At 38.9% G+C, this 12,340-nt stretch overlaps 1 protein-coding gene across 2 annotated transcripts in view; it reads right to left on the bottom strand.

Annotated features, from left to right (window-relative positions):
- The window catches only part of PPP2R5C (protein phosphatase 2 regulatory subunit B'gamma), a 79,639-nt gene that overhangs the window by 36,459 nt on the left and 30,840 nt on the right, over positions 1-12,340 (bottom strand). Inside the window, exon 1 of one of the 2 annotated variants that reach the window (XM_027893591.1) lies at positions 11,799-12,054. The exons of the other annotated variant lie outside the window; for it this stretch is intronic. Coding sequence (XP_027749392.1) covers positions 11,799-11,892 — 94 coding nt within the window. The 5' untranslated portion in view covers positions 11,893-12,054. Of the gene's footprint in view, positions 1-11,798; positions 12,055-12,340 lie in introns of those variants that run through there. 2 annotated transcript variants of the gene reach the window in all.

Raw genomic sequence — 12,340 nt, 5'->3', positions numbered from 1 at the left:
AAACTATTTGGCATAATTTTAACATATTAAATGACCTGGGGCACTTAAATTACTGCCAATAACTTTTTTCCAGGTGTACATCGTAAGTCTAATGATGATAAAAGCAGATCAACAGTGAACAATATGCACATCAAATTATCTAATCATTTTTCAAAAGTGGACCAACACCATACTGCACTCAGCTCTTGCTTTACAAAGAACTTTATCAGAAGTCAACTGTTTTCTTAGAAGGCATAAGAAATTAAAGAAGACCCTTAAGAATATATTTGTAACCATATTTAGGACAAATAAGGATTTTTAGACTATACAAAAATGTTTAAAAATAGAAAGTGAAGAGGAAAAGTGATAACTGTATAAATACTTCAAAGCATAAAGAGGAAAACAGAAATGCTTATACAGGAAATGACATGTGAAACAAGCCAAAATGGGCTCGAGCTAATGAAATGGAAGTTCCACCTGAAAATTAGGGAGAAAAGTGACAGGGAGGAAAATCAAATAGATAATGGAAGAAAAAAAGTGTCTTAACAAGCGAAAGAGAAACCAAACCCATAAGGAATTCTCAGTAGAGCTTTTTAGCACATATACAGTTAATATGACAGCATTACTCATTTTTAAAACACAAAACACTAAGAGAAAAATCCTCAACTTCCTAGCCATTAGAGTGTACTTCAATCCATTCTCACAGCATAAAAACACTGTTATGCAACATCTTCAACTGGATTTGAAAACTTCAAAATTGTTTTAAAATATATGCAACAGTCTCTCTGAAAAAATGAAGCACTACAGTGGTGAGGCCAGACTTGGATTTTGTTCTGTAGCACAACTGAAGGGTATGGTGTAACTCAGAAGATTTACCTTAAGTAAACTGAAGAAAAACATGCACTGCTGAATAAATTCTGCCACTTTGGGCACATGGATGAAATAAGTATCAGCTAATTGAGCCTAAACATCTGCTATAAACACACCCAAACTCCACACACCACCCCTGAGTCAGATACTGCTCTCAAGTCTGAGTAACTTATCAATGGTACCTGTCACACATCCATGATGAATATAATTCAAAGAACAACCAACTGCCAAAATGTAAAATAACTTGGTTCCCTCTCCAGAGTCTATCAGCCTGCTTCCTCCTCTCCTCACTCCCTGGACATGTGTTAAACTGGGGGATTGCTTTCTGCATGAAAAAATAGGTGAATGCAATGATGACACTTAGAACAATCACTAACAGATATCACAAGCTGGGTCATGTGTTGGCTTACAAATAGATGACACAATAAATTACAAAGCATGGAGAAAAGCCACCCTGCTGGTTCTCCACAGTTAAACTCAAGTGTTTCATACCCCGATGCAACCTAAAGCAAATGCCCTGTCCCCAGGCAGTTGTCAGCCTGGGTTAGGAGCACTTTCCTGCTTCTCTGAAGCTAACACTGATTTTGAAATTAACAAAAACTTCCATAGCCCATCCTTGATGACAACCCCCAATCCACTTCCTAAGTTCTCCACTCCTTTCAATATTGGAAATAGGATGGGCAACGGGTCTTTTGAAATGTCTGTTCATAGGAAGAGCTCAAACAGGTCACATTGAGCTGAGATGCAAACTAAGGTCCTGAATGGCTGATGAATATTTAAAATCACCCCAAGTCGCCAAACAATATTAAAAATTCCAGCAGTCACTACAAGATATGCAAAAGTATCACCGGAAACTGCCAGGACTTTAGTGGTTTTCTTAAAAGCAATTTCTTAATGGACTTAATAGATTCTAAGTTACATCTCCTGTGTGTGGGTTTTTTTGTGTGTATTTTGGATTTTTTGGAGGGGATGGGGTAGGTTTGCTGGGGAGGCTTGGTGGTTTTTTTTTTTCTTGGTTGCTTGGTTTTCCTTTGTTTGGGTTTTTTTGTATTCCCTGAAAAAAACCCTATCTTCCAATTCAGTGCATAGTTTTCCTCATTCTTTTGGCATAAGCAACCCTTCCTTAGTCCCGTATGCCTGTGAAATTTAAGTACCTTGTGTCAGGTGATACAGGTAAAAGAAAAGGTCAAGCACAATAGTGACAATGTTTCGGAAAGAAGAAAAAGAAATATATTTAGAACTAGGTCAGTAACTTGCTTAGTAGCCAATGCTGGCCATGCAACAGCATGCAACAATGCAACAATCAAATGCAACAGCAGTTACTAGCAGTTCCCTGTTAAGAAATAAAGTTACTTTTCAGCAAGGAAAGTTTTGATTCAAATACAGTGGAAAGCCAATCATGCCCATTTTAAAATGTACTAAAATACATGCTTTCAACATAATCAGACGATTTTAAGAAGATTAAAGATACAATATACCTGTTCGCTTTGTCAGGAATTAAGTGCGTAATAATTTCTCATTCAATCCAAAAAACATTCCTGCATAATCCATTATTTTCCTAATATCATATTTGTCTGAAAACACACATATTCCCTTCAAACAAATGTCTCCAGTCTCTGGTCAAACTAATCTCCAGTCTCACAACAGAATTCTGGTAAGAACAGAAAATGCACCTATTATCAACAGTGTCCCTAACAGAGTATATTCCTCAACTGCCAGAAAATCTGACATTCTGCTGACAATTTTCACCAAATTTCTACCCCTCTCACATAGCAGAAAGAGAAACTTGCAGTATGCAAGACATTTAAATTGGACCCTCCAATAAATCTGTAAATTTACAGGGCACAATCAAGTTGCTTGGCTGTATGAACTATGAATCCAAGACTGAACCACTACTGCATGTCCAGAAGTCCTGTACATGTTTAGACATCTCACTCCCAGCACAATTTCCCAAAACATTCATTATTTTGTTTACATTGTTCCTTTTTAAATGAAGATTTAGATGTGCAATGAAAGCAATTTGTTTTAATTTCTTCCATTAAAAAAAAAAAAAAAAAAAAAAAAAAAAAAAAAAGAGCTTTAGGGTGCTTTATTCCTTAAGCTACATTAATGATTACTGAGTTTCCAATATGGAGTGAGAAAAGTTACGCAGTGAAGTTTATAATCAACATTCTATTTCTGAGACGATGTATTTATTTAAATTCAAAGGTCAAAAAAATCTTAATTTCCTACTGGGACAAGAACAACTCAAAAGTTTTTATAGCATGCAAATAACTTTAACAGACAGTCCTCAAAAAATCCCTGTGCATGAATTTTTTAGTTTTAAGACACTTTATACAGAAGATTAGATATAACAGGAGCAAGAGGTACCAAAATATTCTGGGAATAAGTTAGAAGAAAGAAAGAAAGAAAGTGTTACAACAGTTACAGTTTCTTTGGAAAAATTTTTTAGGAAAGCTTATACCCAAAGGACAGAAAACTTTTCTTCCCCCCAGCTTTGATAATTTTGTTCAAGTTGTCTTCCTGAGATGACTTGAATGAAGGCAGGATACTTTTGAAACACCACTGACATAGTTATGTGTTCACTTTAAATACAAAAGCAATAGCAGAATCTGGTTCTAGAGGCTGTGTGAAGCCACACAGCTTGCAGCTTTAATCCAAAATGCAAATTAAAAACCTTCCATAAAAATTCTCAAAATGAAAAAAAGTGTTTCAAATTAGTAGACTGCTACTAGAAAACAACTAGAAGAGTCCCAAATGAACAGTTTTTTAATTCAGCTTTACACTTAAAATTTCATGTATAATTTTTATTTTGTGTACCTTACGAAGAAAATATTTACTTCATAAAATTCAGATTGTTATCAGTGGCTATTATGAAACTTGACACAAAGCTGTCACTTCCACGACTGATAAGAACCCAGAGTCAGGCCCCACCTCTAAGTTTAACTGCATATGAAAAACAAAACTTAATTGCAAGCTATAGCAGAAATGGTACCACATGATTTGCATGTGAATTAAGTGGAATTGATTGAAATATATGCAGATGTGGCTTTAAAATACCCCGCACTCAACGTGCCATTTATGTCATTTATGTCAGACACAGCGGTGCAGGGAGAGGATGAGCACCAGCTCCCTTAATTAGTAAAAGCTTTGAGCAAAAATGGAAAAAAAAAATTTTCCTCGGAAAGAGATAATACTGAAGTTTAACCTTAAAATGCATTTCATAGCAAAAATCACAAACCATTATGATTAAAAATTGGAGGACACGTGCATTTATGCCAGTACATTCTGCTTCCTTGAAAGGGCATGAAAGTTGCCCCATGAGTCAGTAAACGCAATGTAAAAATTCCAGCTGACTATCTTCCTATAATTTCATGGAATTTTCAGCTCTACAAAAAGTCCCCTCTAGAGACATTTTACAGTCAAACCTTTAGATATTTTACATGCAGTGTGAACACTTAACATTCTCATTGTTTCCAGCAGCAGAACCTCTACCTACACTCTCTACATAGGCAAAGAGTCTATACAAAGGTAAAAGCAACTCAACAAAGTCAAGAGTGCCAAAGAACAAAGAGTAAAGGCAGTAACAAGGTAAAAGACATCCTCTGACACAGAGCTATGCACGGTAAGTGGACAGTTAATAAGCACGTCACCATGTTAAACATAGCAGGAGAGAGGGATAACTCAGCAACCTCCTTTAAATCTGCTCTTGGTCAAGTACTAAAAACACCCTCCATGAGCTTCTTGGGTAGATAAATTAAAAACCCATCACTCAATGGCTGAATGTCCTTCAAAAAAATCTAGCAAAACTGTACAGGAAGTAATACAATAACTGAGTCATTTGTGCCAGTATCAGTCCTTTGACAGCTCAGGTGATGAGCTAATACTAAGTGATGAAACATTTCACAATTTTACACATACGAGGGGCCTGGGTTCACTAAGAATAGAACTGCTGCTTGTCCTTGAGGAAGATGGTCTTGCTTCTCATTTTTGAGACAACAAGTATCTAAAGGAATAGCGGATGGGTTTCAAAGCTGACAATTCGGTGTACAAGTCATTAAGCAGCATCAAAGAGCAGCAGTGGCTGAGAACTTTCTACAAGATATCGGAAACTTTCGGCAAGGTGGGTGACTGCGAGCTCCAGGAGTAAGTCTGAGTGCCAATGAAGTCCAGGTGGCTTGGTAGGAAGGTAACAGCCCAAACACAGGGTTGATACCCATTCTCACCCCTTCAAGTTACCAAATTATAATTGGCTCATAGGGGAGAAAAGGGAAGAACAAGCATTTTTATCTCCTTTAAATCTCAGCTACTGTTTATCCATTAGATCTAGAACCAACAACAACTACGACCCACTAAAGGTTGCACGTTGGCCATGGGAAATCCCATTTATTGGATTGGCAGGGGTGAAAAAGGTTTTAAAAGTCTTCTGCACTGGTATATTTCCACAAACTTATAAAGAAGCCTTAAATTTTAAAATTTAAATTCACTCAAAGAGAATTAACATGATTCATCACTGCAATGGAAGCGCCTCTGAAGAAAATTACGTTAACTCTCTATGTACCTTTCTTCGCAGGAAGACTTTGCTCACTTCTCATAGCAAAGAGAGACTGTTTACTAAATTTAAATGTGCTAAAGAAATAAAGGAAATTAATATTTAAATAAACGTATATACTCAGACAAATTTATTATCCTTAAAATAACCTACTTATGCGGAAAGCGCAAGACACATGTGAAGGTGAAGATTATAATTATGCAGAAAATACAGAAGGAATAAACCAGATTCATTTTCCACTGCGGAACAGAGTAACAGCAAGAAACCAGTAGCATGAAAAGTGACTTTGAGATTTTTAGGTATGCTTTTATAATCAGCATAGACCAGTTGCAGACTATAATAAAATATTAATACTCCAAAAAAAGGCTAACTGAGCATGTAAAAAGGAAATTACGCTTGAAAGGTATCAAGTTCTTAGAAAGTATTAGAAAGTTGGTGACAGTTATCCTGGGATTTTTATACTTTTAACATCGTGTTTTCATAATGCAGGAAGACTACTAGAAACATGTTGTAAGGATCTGTGTTAGAAATTACACTGTTCAACATTTTCATAAACACCACAGAAGATGAATAGCAAGGTCACACCATTTGTTGAAAGCTGTATTCATTGTCAGCTTAAAGCTCGGTAAAAAGAGCTGCTGAAATATCTCACAGAACTGAAGTAATTCAATTTATTAGAACTTTCCAAAAGCTGATAAATGTAAAGAAATGTGGGTGAGATAGTGGTGTACTTTTATGAATTCTGGCTTACTCAAAAGAGTTATGGTTGCTCTGAAAAACACATACCTGCTACATTTTTTTACTACTGCTGAGCTCCTAAGAAAAGATTTAGAAATGAACAAAACATCCTTTTAGTGTGCCAATATTTTTAATACTGCATGTGGTTCAAGTCACCCACCTTTAACAGTTTGCTGAAACATGGTAAAAATAATTTAAAAACATTTAAAACACCGTTAACACCAAAAATTGAGAGTTAACAGAGGTACAAGTAGTAGGCACACTGGCCACCAAACATATTAAAAAGTCTGCCTTAGTAAGTGAAGAGAAAAGAAGGGGAAGAAATCTGTTTACAATAATAATATTGCTGTTTTAATTTTTTTTAAAATACACTAAAATTGACACTGTAATATTTTTAAGTGACAGCAAGTCCAGTCATTTTTTTTGGACTCATATGCACTAAAGAGTGATAGACTTACAGAATCATTTTCACGAGAAGGAACTGTCATTTCTGGTACTCTAACCCCGCACTCAAGGCAGGGTGAGCTACATAAACCTGGCTGCTCATAGCATTGTCCAGTCAAAGTATTTCCAACCACAGAGATTTCACAGCCCCTTTTGGAATCTTGTTCCAGTGTTGAACTACTTCTATAGTGAAAATTTTTCCTCCTTGTGTACAACTGCCATCTCTGGTGCTGCCACTCAGAGCAGTTCCCTCTCACTCAATCCCTGTGGATCTCTGAGGAGAGCCTGGCTCTGTGCTTGTATCCCCTCCAAACAGTTAGTGGAAATGAGATCTCCCACTAACCTTCCCTTCTTCAGCCAAACCAACCCAGGCTTTTCAGCCTCCTTTGCACATCATGAGAAGAATGGCTACTGCCACATGCTGGGTTCTTTCTAAAATGAAAGTGCTGAGCTTTTCTCCTTTAAGAAATAAATTGCCCAACAAAACAATGATTTTTCACCACCTTCGAGGAGGATGCAAATTTCTATCTAAATACTCAGATATTCGCATCACAATAACATTACTACAGACGTTTTTAACCTTTGCAGAAGAGAACCATGTAAAGAGGGAACCTGAACTACCTTCCATGATCTTTTACTCAAGATGAATTTGTACAAGGAGCACACAGAAAGAATGGACTAAGTTCACATCACCTTTGAAAAAAAAAAAAAATCAAGGCATCTTTCACAAAATCTAAAGTAACTTCAAGAACAACAAGTTGAACCTGTCATAAAACATTTGCTGCCCTGGAAGATAGAGGAGAAGGATGGACAACGAGAGATTTGAAACAGCTAACAGCCTACAGGAAGCATCAGTCTGAGTTAACATAATATCAGGGTGTTCTCATCCTTCTTCCCACACAACTTTCAGTATGTCTTGCAAAACAACTTGAAAATAATTTTTGAAAAGCATGAACAGACATTACCAGTCCCAGACAGTCAGCAACTAATCCATTAAAGTAACTTTTATATCTTGCTAATTCTGCCAGGTCAGAGCAGAGTTTTGTTCAAATGCGTGTCTTGAGTTCATGAAAATACTGGCATCTGGGCTACTTTTATGCACTGACAAAACAACATTAAGAGATTTTTCTTATCAACATTGAACTGTATTCCTAATGAAAAATGTCAGCCCCTACATGAATATTCATATTCTGCCTAACAGAATGAAATACAATTCTTTTCTATCTGTAACTGCATTCTGTACATACAGTTATGGTTTTGAGCAGCTAAGTCTAGTTTAGTCTTTGTCCTAATCCATGCCGCTTTTATGACTGCTTTCTTTGCTTGAAGTGCTGAGATGGAAATCAAAAGGTCTTGATTCCTTCCCCCAAGCTTCATCTCATTTATGTGGATTGTCCTGTCAGGACCTTGAGTGCACTTCCATCACCCTAGGGCTTTAGGGGCTTTAGCTGCCAGAAGGGCTTCATAAGGAGGAAGATGCATCCATCCAGGTCTTCTTTCTTCCTTGTTGTAAAAACGTTAAAATTCCTGATACCTAATAACCCTCTGTGCTGTCCTAATGCCATTTTCTTAGCTGGTAGCCTGTCGATGCACAAAGATTCTAAAGGAACTCTTCATGCAGATATCCCATGACAAGCTCCTTTAGCTACACCATTTGTTTCTCAAGCTCAAGTCCCTACCCTTGATCACAAACGACATTTCTTATTACAAGGCCGTAACAACAGCTCAAAGTGAAACTGTAATCTTCCTGGAAGCTTTGGATCATTCCAATACAACTAAGTTTTCAGTTCATTACGGTAATCAGTGACAAGCAACTCAGCCAACCATTATGCACTATCTCTGCACTCCAGAAAGATCAATACAGCAGTAGCATAACTCAGATATCCAGGAAAGCCTGTTGCAGTTGGAATGACCAAAGGCTCACTACCCAGAAGGCAAAACACTCTCTCAGCCAGTGCTTTCAGCACAAGTAAATAATACACAGCATTTTGCCTAACAGCAATGGTGCCACACCACTTGTGTTCAGCATGGATTAGTCTCTTTTGACGCCTGTTTTTTTTCCAACGATGGATCAAAAGTCACCTTCAGCAGATCTGAACAGCTGCCAACAGTCTACGGTTGTGACAAAGGGCACAGTCTCGGAGTACCTGAATGAAGAAGGGAGAGCAGGTGTGCTGACAGCCATTGGGGCAGCCCACAGTCTCCTGGTTGCTGAACAAGCACAGGGTGAAGCGGCACAGCAAACTGGGAGCCAACACATCGGGATCCAGATCACCGAGGCACGTGGCTGGACAACCACACTGCTGCAACCTCGCTGAGGCAACAACCAAGGCCAAGGGCCTGAGCTTAAAGACATCTCCTGAAACAAAGGGGAACCTTGGCAAGACTTCTCACAGCTCTTTTCACAGCAGCCCGAGTCAGGATTACATGGCTCCTCCATACCATATCCAAAATCAACCTGAGCTCCAGCAGCCAAATAAACTGCTGGAAGATGGGGTATGTGGGCCCTGACACCTCCTATCCTACAAATACCCACTGTTCCTTCTTTTGGTGATGGTGCAGATAACCAGTGTCACCAACAGTAGTCAGTAAAATTCTGACACTCTTATTTCCTATTCACAGGAATTTAACATTATTTTTAAAAAACACCTGCATCTGTTTTTCCTACTTATTTCAGCAAAGGTGTAAGTAACCCAGCCAACAAAGTTGTCTACAGCTCAGGATGGGCAGGACAAAGGTTCTGATCTGGTATGGGACAGGAGTTTGCTGAATATTTCCTTTTTATTCTGCAAACATCACATAGTCCATATGATCCAGGTAGAGAGAATGCTTTAGAATTAAGTTTAAAAGCAAGACTGCAATTTTTATTTTCAAAGAAGTACTGACAAGCCCCAAGGCTTTACATAATTTTTTAAAAGTAAGATTAAGGTCAAATATGGTAACTACACCATCTCAAAACTTTAAAGATTGTACGAAATTTGTGATAAAGAAATACCTTTTCTGTTTCAGCAACCAAGAACTACCAGAAACACCTGAGGGGCTTGTGCCCCTACCACTGATCCTTGACCTTGAAGTTTTAGCTCTTACAGTTGCCAAGAGGAGCACTTCTACCAGAAATTTAATCCTATAATGCAATAGATGATGCAAAAGGACAATTGTAGAAGAAGAATGCGTTGGGACAACTGGTAATAATGTGTCATCAGGGTTCAGAATTACCAGTTAATTTTTACCACCATTAATTTTGTATGTATTGTTCTGACAGCTTTCATTTTGGAGGCATCACTATTGGTAGCATCACTGCAGCTGATAAGGTACACATAAAAAACCTAAAGCAACTTCTGTACACATGTGTATATGGAAGAGAAGATTTTCTTCTCCCAGTGTCAAGAAACTCCTCTGGGCTATAATTCCTGAGACTCAACTTATTTCCTACCATCTGAAAAATGAAAAACAGTCTCCCAGTTATTCTTTAATTGCTTACAAGAAAGTCTACTCTCATAACCCACTAAAAAAAATGAAACCAAATAAACAGAAAAAAACCCCACACCACCCCAAAAACCACCCCAAACCACAAAACCCTTTAACCTCTACTTTAGTACTGTACTATCCAGAGCACCAAAAATGTAGGTCTTAGGAAAGTAAATTTCAGAGCAGTTTCTTAAAATCCGTTGTTTCCACAGTTACGTATTTCATTGCAGCAGCAACAGGGATAAGAAGTTCAGTGACAAGAACCTTGTTATGATATTGAGACAAAGGATTATTAAGGTCAATCATTACAATACTACTTCATTCTGATTCCAACCTTGGTTTGTTTTCCTGACTTGCACCTTTAAAAGATGGTGCTTTTCCCCTTCCAAAAGGCAATATCTATTTGAGAATTTAGGTGATTTGTGCAGGGTGAAAAGCGACGGCCTGTCCACAGGTCATGCAGTTGCATTTATATACCCTTGACAACAAGCACAGTCCTTATTCCAAATCAAGAGAATTTTATTGCATTTCCTCCCCAGTCACAGACCAAAATTAGAGTCTTCTAGAATTCACCCAGTCCCACTTCAGACAGAGAAGGATACAGCTCTTTTAAAAGGAAAAGTAAAATTTTTTAATGCACAAAGACCAGCGCTACTACTTAAAGGAGCAAACTTCGGAACAGTTGGGGTTTTATAAACTTTCCAAGCAAAATTTTTTCAGTGTATGGAACATTAATGAAAAAAAAAAAAAATTCTTTTCAGTACCAACGCTTAGGCTACACCAGTGAAAGCTGAGAAGCAAAGGTAAATGAGAACAGTATCAGCTGTGTTTCTTGAATATAAATGCCATTGTTCAAGGTGTGCTGATACCAGCTAATACATGTTCTGCTTTCATAAAGTTCTAAAGCAAAACCACCTTAAGGAAGACATTAAAAAAAAAGCAGCCAAAAAAATACATCAAAAAAACACCCAACACAATGCAAAATTTTAGTAAGCAAAAAAATGCAGAGCAAGAGATAGACAGTATTGTACAGAAGTGTCATATCAACATGTATTTTCCCAACAAATTATATAAAATGTAGAATTGCAATGCACTAATTCTATAAACCCAAAAGAACATATTCTGCGAAGAAACCGAACATTCAGAACTGCACAACGCAATAGGCACATAAGAGGTTCCTTGTTAAAGCCAAAATGCATCTCTTCTGGGAAATGCCTTCTGAATACATAAAGGATATTTTCACGATAAATGTCACATCTCTTTCCCCCTTCCTCCCCGACAACACTTCCAATTCTTTTACAAGCTGCAGGCCACTTTAAAGGGGCTCTATCTGCACGATTCACACACAAAAAAGGGCTTCGCAGCACACCAAAGGTTTGCCCTTATTCTACAGAAACGGTATAGGGATAACTTGGCTTTTCCCTCCCCCACTCAGTACCTTTCTAGGGTAGTGACTTCACATCCTTTGACATCAGCAGAGCTTGAAAGGGGGATGGGAGAGTTACGGCAGAAAGCAGTAAAACCTGCTTTTAACTATGTAAGCAATGCCTCCCCGAATTCTTAAACCTTCCCCAAACACGTTTAATACAAAAGGGGCTTTGCTCTCCGCCGGTTTTACTGCGGCTGTAACAAACCGAGAGGGACCGGGCTACAAAGGACTTCCTGCTCCCCTTCTCCGAGCTCCACAATAGCCATTTATTCGCTCGTCAGAGGGTCGCGAATCACTCTCACCCGCACAATAACTCACCTCTAATATGCAAAAGGGCCACGGGCTGGAACGGCCCATTGGAATTGGCTGCGTCAACCACCATCCTGCTGCCAGCTCTGTTACATGTCAACATCTAGGCTCCAGCAGGCACGGCACTGTATTCCTTAAGGCAAGAAACCAGCCTCCATTTTAGTTTAAAAAAAGACAGAAACTGAAGCGCTCTGCAGCTGGAGGGAACTGGCTGGGGAGTGATGTCAGCGGGCGGGAGGAGCCCCATTGGCCGACGGCAGCAACTTCAAATGACACCGAGGAGGCCGCGAATGAGCGGCGGGCGGTGCGGGGCTCCCCCCGCACCCCGCGCTGCTGCCGCTCCCGCACCGGCCGGGCAGGGGCGGAGCGGCTGCGGAGATGGCGGGGCCGCTGCCTTTGGTTGGGGGGCTTTATTTATTTATTTATTTCAACCAGGATGATCTCATTGCTGCTGTTACACCCCCCGCCCCCTCGATGACATTCGGTAGCACCTGCTAGAAAGAGCGCATGCCTTTTCTTTTTCTTCCCCCCTCCTCCTCTCTTTCCCGAAC

The sequence above is a fragment of the Empidonax traillii genome, unplaced genomic scaffold, assembly GCF_003031625.1.
Source record: "Empidonax traillii isolate 1590-97213 ecotype Southwest subspecies unplaced genomic scaffold, ASM303162v1 scaffold398:size1781980, whole genome shotgun sequence".
NCBI classification, from domain to species: Eukaryota; Metazoa; Chordata; class Aves; order Passeriformes; family Tyrannidae; genus Empidonax; species Empidonax traillii.
Note: the sequence above shows the minus strand (reverse complement) of the source record. Positions and strands in the feature narration are given on the sequence as shown.